Below are 19,641 nucleotides of genomic sequence, written 5' to 3'. Positions count from 1 at the left end.
CGTCCTGAACAAGACAGGCAGCAGTACTGCAGTGAGAATTTTAGCAAATCAAGGACATGATCTGGTGTTTAGTTGTAGTGATATAAGCTCAGAATCATTCTCTTAAAGGGGTTATGGACATATAAACAGTTTTGACTTTTACACCTTATTCTGCATCATCTTGCTTGACCACATACAGTAAAAAGTAGAAGTTAAGGAGACAGTGGTTGTGTGGAATGGAGTTGCAGTCGTTCCCATAAGCTTCCATTATTATGCTCATAAGAGGAAGAATGAATGCTGATCAGTATGTTCTGGGTGACCCCATCATTTCTCCATCATGCTCCCCGAGGGTTCAGAAAAAGTCTTTCTGGAAAATCCATTTGCAGACTTCCACCACTGCTGGAGATACTGTAGAAACTTGTCTAGATGGGGCAGCTGGCCATTGAATCTATAAGGGAATAATTATTCTGCCCTAGCTGTGCCAGTGGAACATTATTGAGTGTGTTACGTTAGGAAGAAAAGCAACTTCTTTCTGAAATAATTATACTCCATGCCATTCCCACATAGGGAAGTTGTATGAAATACAGGAATGCTTTCTCTGCCTGTGTAATAAAGCCTTGAGCAATTTATTGTGGCCAAGCAGTGAAATACAATTGTCTGGCTAGCCTTGTAATACAAATGTCTGATAGACCTACTGATAACATAGTTGAAGAAAACCAGCACAACAGTGAACCACCAGCTCCCTTGTTGTCTGTGATCACCAGAAAGTAATATCTAACAGCTGGCTGCATCTAAAAGAGACCTTCTAGAAGATTCCCTTAATGAGGATGTTCTAGAAGACCTGAAAAGTACCCCAGCAAACCTAGGAGCCTTGTGACTTCAGCTGGTCATCCACAGTGTGACAGCACTAAGTGGCACAAGGGTTTGCAAGTGGATTATTGCTTGTGAGATGAGATTTGCCACTGGGGTGGTATATGCTGTCTGCCTGCTTGGGGTCTACCGAGTGAGCACCTCCCTCTGGGCAGTTACCTCTGATTAGTTTTAACTGTGTGTATGTAATTACCCTATGGATTTAACTTGGCTTGATTCCAACAAATAGTGTGAGTGGTGGGGTGAGGTGGATGTAGGAGAAGTAGGTGACGGATAGATCCCTGAGATGTGGGATCATTTCCTGTTTCCTGCAGGGAATGGCATTTGTATCCAGCACTACTGGCATTATCTGAAGAAAGCTTGGTTTGCTTCAGGCAGATTGCAACAGCAAATTCATGGTCAGAGTGCATTGGTCAATCTCCAGTGGCAAAATTTTTGACATTGCCAAACAGGAATTCTGCACTCCTAGAAACTAGAAAATTCAGAGCACTCATGGCTTACAGTTGAGCCCAGATAGAGAGGTCCATTCTCTTATCTGTTTCCCACTGTTTAAACTAAGCTGAGTCTACCATCTAGATAAAGTTCACACGTGCTGAAAATACTTTGATCGTATTGGCAGTCCTTTTGCCAGTGGTTTGTCAGTGTGTTTCTCTCCAGTGTTTCACTGCATTTGTTTTGTTTAGCTGTGGAAACAGAACTCTAACTTCTTTGAATGCATGTAAGAAATAGAATTCTAATTTTTCTCCATAAATAAATGTAGGACTGTCTGATACCCTTGCTCTGTGGAAATGTGTGGTTCTACTGCTGCAGAATGAAGATTTGGTAGTAAGGGATGCTGCTGCTGAAGTTATACAAGTGGCACAGTCTGAAAAAAAGAGCAGTGAAGAAAAAGGTATGTTAACTTTGCTTTTAAATATTATTGGATAGTTGGGAGGCAAAGGTATTTTTCTCTTTTCATCACAAACTTCTTGCTAACAGTAAAGTGCTCCATCCATCTCTTATAAATATATACCATGGAAGATAACAGAAAGTTTAACTATTCTTTCTTATTTTGCTTTTACTGTTCTTGGTATAATTTACATATGGTTACATGGCTATGTGAAAAAAACAACAGCAGTATTCAGCTTTATGGTTCTTGCTGCGATGAGTCAACTACCACATAATTTCACATTTTTAAAGTTCTTTAATACCAGCTTTGGTCTTAATATAATGCAGTGGAAGACACTCTTTGAATCCCAGGTCATTATAAGAGCCTGATCACAGAGAGATAGGAATCTAGGAAACAGTATTCAACTCACTGATTCATTATTAGACCTTGAAATCCATTTAGATCCAGATCAACAAAGACAATTCTCAGCATACCCACAATGTGCTTTTGAGGATGTAGGCCTTTTTGTCTGCTTGCCCTAGTTTACTCAACCCTATTAATTTTAAAATAGCCACAAAACTTGAGTAGGCTTAACTAATTAATGTGCTTCACTCTGAGAGTCTTTGCTGACGCATTCTTCCATGTGTTGTGTGTAAATTAGAATTTGCTACCAAGCTCGTCTCTCTCTGGTGGTCCCCACTGGTCTGTGCTACTCAGTAATGCCTGTACCAACTTGTCTGCAGCCAGTTCAAATTAGTCAGCCATCTCCGTGTGAGCTCACGCTAGGCTGGAGATAAAGCAACTCTGTGGTTTAAAAAAAAAATAAGAAAAGGCAGCAAAATTATATGTTTGCCACTCTGGTAGATAGAAGTAGCCAGGAATCTGCTCCTGTGGCAAGTGTTTTTTTGAGCTAGTGCTGTTCAGGCATAGTGCTATGGGGTAGAAGATGACAGAAGGAGGGATATGTCACGGACTGCTTTCATCCTTCTGTTAAATCCCACATCTCTGATTCCAGCACTGTCATCACAGCTCTGGCAATTTATCTAGTTCCAGCTACAGCTCTCTTGAGTGTCCAGGGCTCTCTGTCTGTGTGCCTCAGGTCCCCAGCACTGTTCTTTAGGAGGCATCCTCAAGTGCCTCAGGATGGTACTTCCTTTGTAAATAATACAATGCTGGATTGTCTCTCTGGCTTCTTGTATCTTCTCCCTTCTTCCTTGTTGTATCCCAGTGCCAAGGGATATTTCTCTGTAACTGGATGAGAGCTCTGTCCTACTAATTAATACTAAGGTCATATCAGTGCTCGCTCTTACAAGTTACCACTTTGCAAAGGAGAAGTGGCCATAATTGAGGAAATAACATCATAATTTTTTTATATTTGCTATGTTCCTAAATAGGATAGGGACCCCTCTCCCCAAACTTTTGTTAACCCCCTAATTACACTTAGTTGTACCTTCCTGTTTTTTCACTTACACTTCTTGTAATGAAATGAGTGTCTTTCCTCTGTGTCTAGAACAGAATGCTGTTTTTGAAAAGATAGAATTCAGTTTCTTTTTGCCTCCATTTTACATCATTGTTGTTTCTTCCTGTGTTCTTTTTTCCACACTGACTCCCTTCAGTTTTTGTGATTTGCTTTCTAGTTTTGAGGGAGCAGGGCAAGGAGTTTTACCCTTGTGGTTTTTATTTATAACCAGAATAAAATAAGCTTACCTTTGTATGTTGTTTACTTCCATTTACCCCCTTTCTTTTCATGTGCATATGAGAGTATGCAATATGTTTGGGTCTGTGGTTTAGACATTCCATGGATCACCAGTGCTCTCTGTCCTGGGAATTTTTAAATTACATTCAAATATCTACTTATTTTTCTCAGTTTTCGCACCATGAAAGTCTGATTTTTCATCACAGCACTGATTTTAAAATAATCTAGGCTCATACACTGAAATTCAATAGAAGCCATGAAACAGCTCTCTTTAAACGTTTTATTTGATAACAAATTGCTGGATGTCCTGCACTGTAGAAGTGCATTATGGTGAGTTTCATCTTTTACTGCTGTTAATTTGCCGTACAGAGGGTAGGAATGCTGCTCACAAAATACAAGCACTGGATTTGCCAGAAATTTTGGCACTAGCGTCTTCATATCCACTCTTCACAAAATTCTCTCTCGCACTGTATACACAGCATGTAAGGTAGCAGTAGACTGTAGCTGCCTGCAGAAGAACTGTATTGTCAGCTTGGGGAATCAACACCCTAAGTGCTTCATTTATATGTGAGATCCAGAGGAACCCCTGATTTCCTGCCCCTGCCCTTCCTGTATGCTGGCATCTTGTTTTCCTGTGAAAGAATAAGAGTATGAAATGTTGTGCACTTGTGTGTAAAAGCTGGACCAAGGCTGAATTAGTGTCCTGCTTCAGCAGAGCAAGATGTGAAGTTGGACTGATGTTACCTATAACAAAGTTATTTGCAAAGATTGTTCATATAGTTGTTATAGCACATTTTTCCTTTATGTGCATGTTGCTGAATAACAGTATACATGTGTAGCAGTATGATAGTGTCAAATAATAGGTATTTTCATGTCATTTATAGATGGTGAAACTGGAGGCAAATGATCCTGTCTATTATAGTGTGGTTTCACCTCCGGTAACAGCGCCTATCTTGTGCAATTTTTTGAAATGTTACTGTGAGCTCCTGGAAGAGAATATGAACTTGGTTTCTTGTTATTCCCTCATGGCTTTTAGTGAGGGCAAAACCCCGATCTCCTCAAGTAACTAATCCATGGAGCTTTGGATCACTCAAATTATGAAAGCACTAAGCTTACACAGTCTGAAATGCATGGTAACAAATGTGATACAAGAACCCTGTGAAAACTGCAGCCCCCATTTTCGTTTGAAAGGACAAAAGCTCAAAAGACCAAACACTGATACACAGCAGGGCTCCTTGCTCTACCCTACTCTTCAACCCCCAAGAAAAACCCTACAAAACCTACTGTTTATTTTTATGGAAGGCAAGGACTTTCATTGTTACCAGTACATTTCATTTTTTAAAATTTATTTTATTCATACAGAGAAGCTTGTTTTCATTTTGCAGTATGTGCAAAAGCTCATAATTAGGAGGGGAAGTTACTGAGGTTGGCTGACAGAAGTCATTTTCTGAGCAGAGCAGGTCAAACAGAATCCTGTCTTACCAGAAAGGAGAAAAGCTTTTGTTTTCCTTGCTAAAAATACCAACTTAGCAGGTAGTTAAGGTTTTCCTAATAACTTGAACAATATAAATCCCATTTGTAACTCAAGGTATTGTATGTACACTTTGTTGTTGTTTCCTCATGCGTTGAGGTGTAAACCTCTCGGGGATTGTTTTATTCCTTTTAGTATGAGGGAGGGTACAGGAAGTATTGTATTCAGTGTAAAGGTAGAATAGCTGCTTTGAAATCTAATTAAATTAGTGACCCATGGCTGTGTAAAGTCTAGACCTATTCATAGCAGCATTTCTTATACAAGAGAGTTACTCCTCACATTTAAGTCAGGGAAATAGGAGGAGTTTTTCTCTACTGATGATCGCTTTACTGAATATCCTGAAAAATTCAAGTAACTGCTGCAACAAAAACTGTACTTATTCATGTCATTTTCCTCTGTGACTTTTTTTTATCTAGAGAACTATTGCCTGAAGTTATGAGCTTGTATTAGAGAGATTTGAATAAACTAATTTTTTTACTATTATAGCTAAGCCAATGCAATTCTATAAAATTCTATATAAAAATACCTTTAGTCAGCTTAACCTTTATGTTGGTAAATTACCAAATTAACCTTAAAATGAGTTTAAGAGCATTTTTAGTGTCGTCAGCATTAGCACCAATTTAGCTGATTTTTAAAATTGAGCTGAATTAAGCTTAGATGAGCAATTAGATTTGCGAACTTGAGTAAATCCTTTGAAAGTGCCTGAATGATTTAGCAGCCTAAATACTCTTCTTGAATATAATTTAGGCCTTCAGGAACCTTCTGCTATGTGTATTGTGAAATAGCAGTTTTATATAGAGATGAGCAAGTTTGCTCATGGACTATGAGCTGTGTGGCTGCAGCAGAGCATTGTTCAGCCAAGGGTGGGTAAATGGCCCACTGTGAGCACCACCATCACTGGATGCAGTGGAAGCATCTTTGAAAATCAGTCTAATGTTATTATTTCCCTCAGTTTTTGAGTAATTCTGAAAATGGGATTGTGGCTATAAATTGTGTAGTCAGTATTAATCCACTGGCCAAAATTTCAGGTGTATTAATCCCGATCCTTCTGCTCCCATTTCATGTGCTTAAGAAATAATCAGTAGATGATACTCCTGTGCCAGGAGTTTCTGAACAAAAGGCAATGCAAAGCTCACTTTTCTTTTCCTGATGGTTGTTCCCTTTCTGATAGATTCTACTTTTTATCTTCAATGACAAATGTCCTGTTTTTTTTCATTCATCAGAAAAAAACCAAAGCAAAACATAGTATTAGCTGACTTGTTTAAAGAAGGTGACTCCACCTTCTGAAGGGCATCCTGTTGGGAAGGGGCTGGCACTACAGAGGAGACTGAGTTGAGATTCTGATGGAAGTCTTCATTGCTGAGTATTAACCTGTATTTTAGTGGCCCACAGTATTTCAGGTTTATCTTAATGTATCAGACTAAATGCATGTAGGAGCCTTTCAGCAGCAACTTTCATTTTGTTTCTCGACTAGAAGGTATAAATGTGTGTAAAGGGAGAAGTTAAAATGTGCTGCTTGGGGTGGCAGGGGGGAGAAAAAATATTCAATTAGATTGAAAAACTAAAATATTTTCAAGGTGACTCTGAATTCCTTTCTAGACTTCAGAAAGACTTTAGACCTAACTGTTTGACTGGTTGACCTTTCTCTTTGTGAACCATGCTGTCTTCTTGGCATGAAGGAAAGCAAAGCAAGTGAAGGTATTGCTTGCACCTCTATTTCTTTTTTCACACATCATGAGTGGAAAAGTCATGGTAAATTCAAAATAAACTTCATGATTCTAGAATTGGTGTGACTGTCATAAATGTGTGCGGAAGAAGGTTTATCTGCATGGGGGTTTATTTGGAAGTGATGCTTTAAATAAGCTTTAGCAGAGGTAGGACAAGTCAAGGGAAGATCAAGAGTTAAGAAGAAATCCTACTCAGATTTTTTTCTTATTCCTATCCTCTAAAAATCTTCCTTGGTGAACCTAAGGCTGTGCAGAAGGTTTCATACATATATGCCCTAAGAAGATATAGTAAATCACTTGAGCAAGAGATAAGAGATAAGGCAGTCTGTGTGATGTTAATGCAGCACAATGGTCTGGCAGTCATCATCGACACCACAGGGGATATCAGCAAATCATGGGTGACTGGCATGATCCCAAAACTTGTACCCCAAATATCCTTTACAACTGGCCCATGAAGCATTTCAGGACAAGTGGTTCAGATTTCATCTGCTCCAGTTGCTAGTGAAACAGCTATGAGTAAATGCTGGGCAAACCTAAAATGCTAAAAATACCATTGACATCGATGGTGTTTAGCTGCATGATGAAAGCATCCCACATATTGCATGGGAAACAGTAAAGAAAGGTATTTTATTTTATTCGTTGCCTCATCTGCTTGTCAACATTTGAAACTATGTTTTTAAACTATTCCTTAGAATAAGTGCAAATTCTGGCCGTAGCAAAAGGAGCTTTTCTTCCACATGTTTATGGTTGGGTAAATGCATTAAATAGATTTCCTAAAGCTTTAGTACATCAGCATGTCAGGTTAACCCCCTATTTACTTACAAAGTGCTAAGTCCATGCTGTGGGATTGGAGATGGGAAATAACTGGGGGTTAGAACCTGTGCAACACTGCTGTGTGCAATATGCAAGTTTTAAGTCGCTGTGTCTCTCTCAGTGAAATATAAAGGAGAGATGTTAACAATCTGTTCAGAACTCTCCTTTTCATGTGACTAGTGTGTTCATCCTCTTGCCAAACTAGGGTTCAGATTCACCACTTTTTGCTCTGCTTCTGTACTGGCATAACCTTCCAGTGAGGCAAATAGGAGGACTGTGGTGAATAAAAGAAATGTCAGGTTACTCTGATCCTGGACAAAGATTAATGTGTAGGGTTCAGCTTTTCTCATGCACTAGGTGACTTGCCCTGATGTTCAGGTTAGGCTAATAGGCCTCTGAGGCCCCAGACAGCTCCTTCAGTTGTGGGTCTTAAAACCAGTTCTGCCAGCTGTCTGGCTTTGAGGAATAAGTGGTAATTGCCCAAACATAAACTAGGGAACTGCATGCAAACTGGTTTAAGGATGCATTAACTGGAGTCTGTGGCAGGATTGTAGGTGATAGATTTCCTTTGCTTGATTGAAGTCAGACTTGTGCATTTTCTTCTCTATTCTGAGATTTGAATTTCTTCTCTATTTGGCAGTTTGATGGGGGGGGTTTACAAAAAGCACAAAGTCAGAACCTGACTGTAGAAAGAGCTGTGCTGAAAGTGCCTAGAGCTCTTCCACTAGCTAGCTTGAGAATGGAGGTTGGTTGGCAGTGCTGTGGATGGGTGGCTACAGCTGCATACAGAAGACTGAACATTTTCATTCTAGATATGTGACTTGCTATGATACAGCTGCTGTGGTGTGGAAAGTTAAGAGCTTCCTAAAAATGGGTCAATTTCAGATCCTTCCTAATGCACTGGGTAGGAAAAAACAGCCAATTGGAAAGAGCATTTAAAAAGTGCTTATTACCATCCATGATTTTCAGGCTATCTTGAGAGGTGCTTATAATTTTGGAATCTGTTGGTCAGAAAAATCTCCCAGTCAGGTATTGTGATATGCCATGGGTGCTTGGGAACGGTCCAGAAGTTCTCATAGCGTGGTCTGGGTTACTAATGGAAACCTGCTAATCATATTAGCCAAAATATGTTTATGTTCCTTGTATCAGGGACAAGTGGAAGGACGGTTAATGAAATTTTTTTCTAGAATCAGCTCAAGGATTTCTTCTGCTTTGTGAGTACTCTTGATAACTGCATTCTGGTAACTAGATGTGCAGCTCACTAAACAGAACTGGATTTCTAAGCCTGCTATGAAAGAACAGTATGTTAGGGTTTAAATGGGAGGTGGCATTTATCCAAATGGCCTTTAAGCAATAGAAAGAAGAACAGACATAGACAAGATCCATCCAGGCAGAAGCAGAAGAGAATATGGAAAAGTTTTGATACAGTCAAAAGCAACAAAAAATCACAGGAGCAGAGCAGAGCTGCTCCTGTTGCAGAATGAGATGATTTTCTAGAAATTAAGTTTACTTTCAAAAGCTTATGCATGGAATCTATGTGATAGTCTGTGTTATAAGCAGTACTTGAGGCCTGAGTGGAGAGATGTAAAGTAGTGGCGGCAGTTTGTGGTATTATATTCAAACATAGTGTAGGACTTTGTATTCAGAGACACTGTAAGGTGATGACATCTCTTCAGTTACATTAGATAAGGCATGTTGAGGACAGGAGGAAGGTCAAACAGCTGTGTGTGTATTCTGGGAATCCTCTGAAGCGGGCCCAAGTGAGGGAGGCAGCGGGTGCTCTGCTGAGAATTACTAGAACACTCTGCACGGTGAAGAGCACTAGATGTTACTGAAAAGTAGTGTAAACCGTGGAAGGTAACATCACTGATAACATACTTAAGCTATCTGTAATTATAGGATCGTAAGTAGAATAGGGTTCACACAGAAAAAGGAGAGAGTTCTGAAAATGTTGAATGTTGAGCCTTCTGCTTAAGGGACCCTGCCTCTGGCTGCATCTTTTTTTCCCTTCTGTGCTTTTAATGGTCAGTACTTCCTTATGCACGCACACAGAGTAGGATTTATGCAGAGAGACAAATGTGTAATGATGGCCATTTAAATCCTGGCAAACTAAATAAGTGGTAAATACCTGTGCTATTTGGTGACTACCTGATGACTATGATGACCCTATATTTAAGAAGTTTGTTCCAGAAAGCAAAATGACACGTGGTAGAGATTATGAAATACTTACTGTGGCTAGAAGCTGTAATTTGGGGTTTTTTTACATCTGTGGTAATAGTTCTAAGAAGGTAACAATTACAGGTCAGTCGCAAGGATGAAAGAATTGAGGTCTAGGAGTGTAAATGAATTCATCTGGTCTCTCTGTTAGAATAAATTTAGGGCTGTTTCAGGAGCGTATTTGACATGCAGCCTAGTTGGATCATATTTTCATGCTAACAGGTATATTTTGTGTATTTGTAGTAATATTTCTGTTATACCTGATATTCTAGTTTTATATCCTAAAAATACCTCCTATTGTTATGAAAACTTTTGGAAGATCTGATTGGGAAGTAATTAGGTCTTCAAAATTGCATTTGTAGTATGATTGTTTCATTGTTTAATGGTGACTCTTGAATAGTGTTTAACTGTTGTCCTTAGATACAGAGGACATCTTCAGTTGGCTGGAAATATGGTCTAAATATTTTTGTTCAGAAAACTCTTTAGTAATTACCTTTGTGCTCAGGGACCCATTGTTGAATATGTTGACTGCCTTTTTTTTTTTCTTTCTGATGCCATTGTAGGGAAAGGCTGTCCACAGCTTACCTCCTAAACTTGGAGTCTTTGTGTGTGAGTAAAATAATAATGAAGAAGCATTGACTTAAAGCCAAAGTGAATTCACACCCTCCTGCAGTTTTTTTATGAAACTTTCTAAGCTTATGAAACCAGATTTTCTGATATATGCTGTAAAAGTGTTGTCCCTGTTAGCTTAACAAGTGTGTGCCCTTTTGCTATAAGCAAAATAGCACCACTGTTGATCATCTTTTTCTTTTAAAGCATTTCACTTTATTTCTGAGAGAGAACTATGGTATGTTAGTGTTAAAAAAATCTCTTTGTTTCTTTTATTGCATTGCTTTTTACTCCTGATTAATTATAGAAAAAGTAAGCAGCACTCTTAATTATATTAATTGAGAAAATAGTTTTGCAAACCAGGACAGTAAATTATGCAGTCAGCCTCTGCAGGAGTAAACAAAAACTGAAGGACTGATCATAGTCTTCTGAATAGAGCTATTTCGTGCTTTCTCTAAACAAGCTGGAAGTGCAGAAGAGCCAATGCTTTGGAGCAAAAGTACTCTGTTCCACAGGAGTGTGAAAGAATGTCAGGGAAGGCCAGGGGAAAAAAATTGTATTATCCACCCTATAGGCCATGAAGAGTTGTAGTAGATTTTTTGTTGGTTTGGTTTCTTGTTTGCTTTTTGTAGGTGGCATTCTGCATTGCTAATTGTGGGCATGCTAAGAATCAAGAAGAATGTTCAGCTTTTTAAGCATATTTAGACTTGTGAAATATTATTTTAACAGATTTAGAGACATAATAGAGGTTCTGTGATATATGAAGGTTGCAGGACCTGGCCTATAGTCTGTATGACGTTTTGCTACTGTATTCAGCTCTTGTTATACCGAGGTTCAAATGTATTATTTGAATAAATGGACTCCAATTTTATCAGTTAGAAAAAGTGAAATGAAATTTTCACTAACAATGCTGTAGCTTGTCCTTTATCTGTAAAAATGGAGTCTGGGCACAAATTGCATTGTTTTGCTGACCAGTTGCTGCAGTTCTTTTATTAACACTGCTCCTTCCGTTTCACTGCTGCTGTGAAAGGGTAAAGCTGTCCCAAGAGATTTCTTTTGGAAAGACCAATGGCTACAGATCTGAGCAGTTTGATGTGAGGGACAGTTATTATAAAAAAATTTTTTTTATCTAGATTGTATTGAAAAATAGCCAAGCAACAATAGAAAAGAAATCCTGTTACTTCAAGAATTGTTTAATGATTGAGAATTGAGAAAAGGGAAAGAAGAACATTGAAGGAATTAAAGGGAGTTGCATACAAATTAAAAGAAAATAATTTCATTTCATATGGAGCTCACTTTCTTGGAGCATCCAACCAGGGGTTAGATATAGTTAAAATTCAGGATATGGAAGTTAGTGCTAACTTTTTAATCATTTGTTACCTGGCCCAAGTGAAAGCTGGAACAAATAGGGTGCTATTCTAACTAGGACTGTGCACAAAAAGGCTTTAGTTGCCCATAATCTGCAACTATCCCCCTCCTCCTAGGACAACTTAAGATGCAGAAATTCAAATGGATATGGACCAGCATATCCAAAACCTCTGATGTTTTTGGTATCCTGAATATTAACTTCATGTACAGAGCAGTTGAGTACTGTATGCTGGACGTTCTGAAGGGAAAGATTTGGGAGAGCCCTGGGTAAGCACATCCCTACACACATGGCATTCTTTGTAAAGGCTGAGATGGAATGCATGCACAAATCATGTGACGGGCTGGAGAACTTGCTAAATTTTACGAGTTTTCAGTGAATTATTTCCATACCCTCGTTACCTCATAGTCCAAAATGTGCATTTAAAAGTCTGTTTCAGTACTGTAGACATCTAGTTTGTAAATGGTTCATATATGAACTAAATATAGGAAATGTCAATTTAAATATCTGTATTATTCACAGAAAGAATACAGAAATGTCTGCTAAGAAGTGCATGTATAGTGCTATGGGAAATAATAAATTTACTTTTGGTGAATGTCTTACTTACAGAAGCATGTAGGATATCAATACTTATTTGTAATGTTTTGCATCTAGAGGTATTTCTCCAAGAATGAGGAGATGATGATACATTTCTGCAAGCAGATTTTTGCACGCAGAATTTAATTTGTGTTTGTGTGGGTGGGTGTGAGGTAGAGAATATGAATACCTTTGCAAACTAACCTAAACCACCACCTTGTTTTCATGTAAGTCAGCATTCAGAATTTTTAATGACCAAGATAGTACCTACCTGTGCCATAGTCAAAGCAGCACCCTAGAGTGGGTGTTGGTTTTGTTGTATTACTGATTCCCTGCGTCACAGCCTTCCCATTGATTTGCTCTCTTTAATTCCTGGTGTGTTGATGGTGGGGGTGGGAAACAGTTATGGGACACAATGGGCTCTTACTTCAAAACCTAAGATGTGTAAAACTCAACTTCTCTTTTTTTCTGTAATCACTTCCAAATGAACTCTTACAAGGGGAACTCGGAACTGGCTTGGTTGAACAAATCGATTTCTCATGCATGAGAAGGTAAAGTTAAACATCACTGGGAAGGCTAGAAATTTAAATTTTGAGAATTAGAGTTTTTATAAAGGGCTTTTGATTTATTAGATTTAGAGCAAGACTGTTGAAATCACCTTGAGGAGCAGAATTATTTATGGCAGCTGCTTACAGTACCAGTGTAATGCCACTTTTGCATGTTTTTAATTTTGTTCCTTCACATGGTCTGTGCTGTGTTAATGATCACCTTGTCATGCTGGCAGTGGAAAACCGTTTTATAAATAATTCCCACTGGTAAGATGAAAGTGTTAACAGAAATGCTTTAGTGAAGGTCTTGATTAACTTATGCACTTGGCTTGATCACAGTGAAGCTTAGACTTACAATATCTTGTTACCAGGACTAATAAAACCCATTCATTTTTTTCATGTACTATGTTAATTACCCTTTTACTTTCCCGCATGGGCAGACACACACAGGCTGATTTCATGTTGGTGTTGAAGACCACAGTTACACTTTCAGACTTCTCTTTGCTGTACTTACAAGCTCATACGGAAACAAAACCAACCTTCCCTAATTCCAGAATCCGTATATTGTAACACTAGACCTTTAGGACTGTAGATCGTTACATTTAGGTGCTCAACCTAACCTACTTTTGCTATAAACAGCAGAAGATAGATATTTTTAAAAAGTTTTTTTTTTAATTTGCTTGTACTTACTGAAAGCTCACTGTCTAATGTACAGGCATTAAGAAGCACAACTAAGAACTGAATTTCCAAAATATCTTTCTTCATTAATTCAAATTCCCCAAAATATAAATTATTCCAGTAAATCTTGCAATATAGTATACTAACATACCATATTCCATCACCACCACCTCTCAGAAACATCAGGAAAATAGGTATGTGCCATGTTCTCTGAAGCCCGGTAGCATTAGGATCTAATAAACTCTGTTAATGAAGGGCCTTTCAGAAAAGATGTTCTCAATATTGATTTCCATCTCCTAAAGCAACCTCCTTGGGCATTGGATTAGGTGATCTCCAGAGGTCTCTTCCAACTGTAATTGTTCTGTGAAAGAAACGTTTGTTGGGTAGATTAGGCAAAATCATACTCAGGTAGGAAATAGTCTTTCAGGTTATACCAAAATACAGGTGATTTGATACTTTGGAGCCAGTGACTTCCTGCTCCCCTAGTGCAAGGTCAGCACAGACCTTGGAGTGCAAATAAAGTGGGATGTGAGGAGAACCTCGGGATAAAGAGATCTCAGGGTGAAGTAGTACTTACATATACAAACTGAATTCTTTTATATTCTGATCTGTAGAACAAACAGTGGTTTTGTTTCACATTCATAGAAGCAGTAGAGACAATACAGGCAGCCCTTGCTTGTCAGTTCCCTTCATTTGCAATGTATTTTGAATTTTACTGTGATCATACGGGTGCCACTGCAGAGGCTGTCACAGAATAAAGGTAAATTCTCCAAATTAGAGGATTTTACTTGAATCTCACAATTAGTGATGAAGGCTCAACTAGTGCTGTTCATGGCAAGGTGAAGCAGAATATGGCCTTTCCTGAAGGAAACTTGTTTGAAACATGCAGATGAAAAATAAGATGTTAAAGACAGAAAGAGTCTTTATGTTAAAGACATATGTTACAGTCACAATGTGGACTGTAACTTCAAATGGCATTATTTAATTAAAAGAAAAAAAGGAACAAAAGTTCCTTGTGCTGTGAAGTGAAGGAAGCTTGGAGTTTGGTGGGGTTTTTTTCATGGATTTGTTTCGCAGATAAGTGGATTTTCTCATGTCTGATGACTGAAGTTTCAGCCTTTCACTAGGCATGACAGCAGTATGCCTTTTTCTTTACCCAGCTGGCTAGTTTCATAGAAACAAGACTTAATATTTCAGATTCCCTTGTCCTTTTTGTCAGTCTGGACTGAAATTTTGCAGCTGGACCAGTTATTGTGGTAGAAAACACATACACAGAAACATGCCTCCTGATTTCCTTACTTTGTTTAAAAATGGGAAAAACATCCCTTTGATGTTGTTTATTTTTTCAGATTGCCAGTCTAATTTAATAAAATATACCAGAGTTATTCTTTTCTATGCACTGAGTGCTCCCTTCATTTCTACCTGCCCTCACACTTCATCCTCTGTGGTTCTTGCACCTTTTCAACAGATCTTGAATTGACCTCTGTAAACTTACTGCCTTCTGCTTTTCCGTCTCATTCTCTTTGTAATTTGTTTTCTAAATTAAATTGTGTGAACTGAATATTTTTATATGGAGGGTTGATGGGCTGTTGTTAGGGTTGCCTAACACTTTTCAGTATAAAATCTGGTTTTCAGCTACTCATGTTAATCTTTACTAGTTGGTACTGAGTTTTCTCTATACTGTATTTCTGTAAACTTTAATTATTTGATTTTTGTTACTATAGACATGATTCTACATAGGAAATTAGAAGAAAATACTATATTTGCGCAGGCTATAAAAAAATTTTAAGGCCTTTTCTTTTAATGCTGTTACACGGGTATGCTTTGGATATGCAGGACATTTTTGGTAAAATATGTACAAATTTGGCTGAGAAATAGGATTATAAAATATAGTTTTCAGTACAGGTAGATATATACACAATAGAGAGTGAAAGGAGCCTAAAAGCTAAAACCTCCAAAGATTCTTGTGTTCACTAAGCAGCTTAAATTTCTCTACTCCTGACATTTTTTTACCTGTATTCTGAGCAGGGCTACTGAGGATGCTCTGTGCTGGGAACATTGCCTCACAAGGACTGTACAGCCATGGCTGTAGGTAGCTCTGGTCCAGACTGTGTTCACATACTTTAAATAAAAACTCTTGTGCTTTCTGTAATACTTCTGAGTGGTCAGCAAAATGGGGGGAGATGAGTCATCACTTCTGAAAAGTGGTTAGGATAGTTAGAGAAGGGGGAGAGGGTAAATTAGAAAAATTTGGTTGACTGCTGAAGGAGTCAAGCTGAAATGATGAGAGTAAGGGATCGAGAGGTGCTGCTCAATCTGGTCAGGGGAGGAGACTCACTCTTGTCAGTGTGAGACGTGGGCATACTGGAGGAGAAAGGAGGAAAAAGTTCTTTGGTGAAAGACAAAATGAGAGAGGCTTTTGAAACATTCAAAAGAGAAAGAATGTATGAAAGAAGCAGAATGGACAAAGAAGATAAAGCAGAACACTTTCCTGTGTTTTGGGATGCTGTGACTGGAGATAGTCATGAGGCCAAGTGTCAGACTCAGGGTTTAGCTCGTCAAGATAACGAGACCTGTATTGAGATACCATGGAGTCTGGTGACTGGGGCTAGGTAGAAGACACTGGAGCAGTGCTATGGATATACCTCCCACCTCCACAGGTGCTACCATTTCCTATCATTTCATTAGTTTCAAGTGGTCAGTCTTGTGGCTTCACTACTTTTCTGATGCATGAGAGTCAATAAAATGTCGCATTATTTGGGTAAGGTATAGATTTCTTTTTCTTTTCTTGAAACTTGGCAAATTACACATATATGTTGCCATCTTGCTCCTCCCATCTTTCCCCACACCAAGAATATTTGGAAGATTGCAAGGTCAAATATCCAAACGGTAGGAAATCCAACTTTAATTCAACCTTGTACTGCTGCATGTATGGAGAAGCAAGGATAAATTACACTATCACTATTGGGTTTTTTTACAGAAGTTCTTTCATAATTCATTAGACAGTGCAGATTTGCTCTGGTGATGAATCAGGAACATACAGTATAGGAAAGTATCTCCAACAGTACTACTGCCTCAGTTGCAAGTTGAATGTGATAAAGAAGTAAGATCAGGATCACAAGAAGGGACATGTCAAAGCTATTTAGTTTTGCTCTCGTGATTTGCATTCTGTCCCTGCCTCTCCCAGAGAGCTGTTTTGTGCAGGTAAGCAAGTCATTCCAAGCTGAGTTTGGAAAGGAGGTCACTACTTTGCCGAATGCTTAGCTGGATACCTTGCGGGCATGATTTGCAGGAGTTCAGAGCACACACAGCTGAAGCCAGAGGGAAATGCATTTTGAATATTAAAGCATTATGGGGTGCTGACTCCTCAGTGAAACAGGTCTCAGATCAGACATAAAACCAGTCCAAATTTTTTAATCTTCATGACTGTCTACTCTGTCTGCAGAATAGATAGTGCCATTCCTTCTTTCCGTGTACATCGTTCTAAATGCAAGTGCTTTATGAAGCACTCCATATCACGATGAATGACTGAGAGTCACAGGTTACTTAGCCATTCTGTCTTCTCTGCCTATTTAGAATATTTTGGAATATTTTGAATAAGAGAGGTCAAAGCCATTTATTAAATGCGTAGAAAATAGAAGGAGAGTTTTCTTCCCTATGGTGGGGAAGTCCCTGGTGTTGCATAGTTCATATCTGCATTACTATGTGAGACACAAATGTTTTAATTTTTGTGGTGTCTTGTGCAAAGAGCACTTATATTCAGCACACTGGGGAGAGCATTCATAGCACTATCTTAGTTCCTTCTCAGTTGAAGAGGCACAAACCAATTCCTCAAAGGACTTTGAAGGAAATGGAAAAGACAAATGTAAAATCTCTGTTAGACAAGTATATTGGTATCTATGTTAGACTTTCTGTTGAAGAACTCTGGTTACTGATTGAACACTATTTATCAGTCAAAGAGTCTGTGTATATATATTTACATTTTATGCAAGACTAAGCAGGTTCTGCTCCTTCTGTAAATTTACTTGGAAGAAGTCTCAAAGTAATTCATACAAACCATGTTACAATTTACTGATCCACCTGAGTGTGCTGAGGCCTCCAGAATTGTGGTGTGTCTGCTGAAGATGCAGATGAAGTTGCAGGTAGCCACCCTCCAGAGGTCTGGGATGGATGCATACCATCCAACTCTCTTGGAGCCTGCTAGAGGATGCCCTGATGACAGCTAGAAGCTTCCTAACAAGTCTTAAGCCAGCTGGTATGCATTTAGACTGCAGTTGTATGGAAATGCCAGAGCCTCAGGTGTTTCAGTAAGAGAGATATAAGTAAGTCATGTGATTTCCAAATAGGTGTGGACCTGCCCATGTAAATGGAAGTATCCTGGGTCGCTGAAGGTGCAAAATCCAGAAGTCACCTAGGTGGCAAGAGCTGTGAAGGAAAAAGGAGGAGAACAGCTCCTTGGGATCTCTTTAATGTGAATATCTTCTTGGGAAGAAACATTGAGTCCTGATTCTAGAAATGCCTCAGCCACACTAGGGTGATAAGGATCACCAAACCTTTATTTTGATCAAGACTTTCGTTAGTAGAGTGAAGAATATGTATGCGTCATTTCTGAAAGAAGGGCCAGAAACTAATTCACTCTCAAGTGAAATCATTGGTGCATCATCTTCCCAGTAAAAAGAGCAAAGGTTCTCTCATGGAGAGAAAATGTTCTTGAAAAAATTTTCAGAGATAAGATATTTTCCATTCCTGATTGAGACTTGTGGCTGTTTACCTGTTAGACACTTGCAGGAAAACTGCCCCTAAGTTCTCCTTAGATCACTGTCCTTCATTGATCTGTCGTCACTGAATTGTTGAACAGGAGGTCCCTGGCAGCATCTGCTTGTCTGTAAGACCATAGTTCGAGAGTCAGGCTGACTTCTTTTGCTGTAATGTCAGAAAACTTTGTACAACAGATCATACTATACTGCGTAGAAATCAACTTGCAGCAGGCATTAGAAGGCATTTTGGTCTTGGCGGAAAAAACAGAAGAACGTTCTCTTGGTCACTTGTACTAATCCCTTGTATTGTGAATGTTTTGTGGTCCTGGTAGCTTCTCCAATTACTGTGTGTTTGCAAACTTAATTATATTTTCATAGCATTGTGTATCTGTGTACATATTTGTCAAGAAAAAGATAAAAATAATGTGAGCTGTCCTTGACACACGCAAGTTTCAACCTTTAGAAAGCATCTGAATAAGACAGACAATCTGAATTATATTGGAAGCTTGTAAGGGTGGTTGGGGTTGGTTTTATCAAGTGTTCATATGGTGAGCAATTTCTGTGGGGTTTTGCTCTTTAGAGTATTCTCCTATATGGTGAGGAAATGGCTAGTAAGGAAGCTGAGACTGCATCATGAAAATTTTGGCATAAATTATTATACAAAATATTTATGGCACTTTCCATAAGAACAGCTTTGTAGCCATTTCATTTTGAATGTCACCCTTTTTTAATAAGTAATATGAAACAAAGATAAAAAATAAATATAAACCATCTTAAAAACAGTTTCTCCCCATACAATTTCATTATACGGTATCAGAACAGATACGACGACTGAGGTTCCCAGGTTGCTTTTTTGCTATTCTGCTCGAAAATACCTTCATTCAGTAAGTCACACATACAGTGGAATCAGATGTTTTGTAGTAAATTAGCAGGTCTCTACTCAGGTGTGCTCAACAGCCACAGTTTTCAGGAATCTGCAACTCTGCCTTATCCCACCCTTTAGATAGAACTGCTGGAAGAAGGATGGGAAATACCAATGTAAACTGTCATTCAGGAGAAAATGTAGAACAAGATCAAAGCACGTTGTAACCCAAGTGGCCTTGAAAATTAGACAATTTTTTAGTAATCTAAAACTACTCTAAATTCTAGTAATTCAGAAGTGAAGAGTTTGCTTAGCAGTTGTCATCAGCTGAGTCAAGCATGCATCTAGAACAAGGGTTATAGCACCAAGAAGGTTTAGTGTTGTATCAGCACTTGTGTAGAAATACGTAGCATTTTTATGCCTGTATTTGTGTCTTGCAAAAATTCCACCAACATGCACTTAGTAATTCAGATCAATTGATTTAATTAAAGAAAAAGGAGAGAGAACTTTTGCATTGAGACTCCTAACTGTCTTAGCAAGATTT

The 19,641-nt window shown here is 38.5% G+C and overlaps 1 protein-coding gene across 4 annotated transcripts in view; it reads left to right on the top strand.

Moving 5' to 3' along the window:
- THADA (THADA armadillo repeat containing) overlaps positions 1-19,641 on the top strand; it is a 164,133-nt gene that overhangs the window by 134,118 nt on the left and 10,374 nt on the right. For all 4 annotated transcript variants that reach the window (XM_064648360.1, XM_064648361.1, XM_064648362.1 and 1 more), the window contains exon 36: positions 1,610-1,741. In XM_064648360.1, coding sequence (XP_064504430.1) covers positions 1,610-1,741 — 132 coding nt within the window. The remainder of the gene's footprint in view (positions 1-1,609; positions 1,742-19,641) is intronic.

Source organism: Pseudopipra pipra, chromosome 3, assembly GCF_036250125.1.
Source record: "Pseudopipra pipra isolate bDixPip1 chromosome 3, bDixPip1.hap1, whole genome shotgun sequence".
Taxonomy (NCBI): domain Eukaryota; kingdom Metazoa; phylum Chordata; class Aves; order Passeriformes; family Pipridae; genus Pseudopipra; species Pseudopipra pipra.
This window is presented reverse-complemented; position numbering and strand designations above follow the sequence as displayed.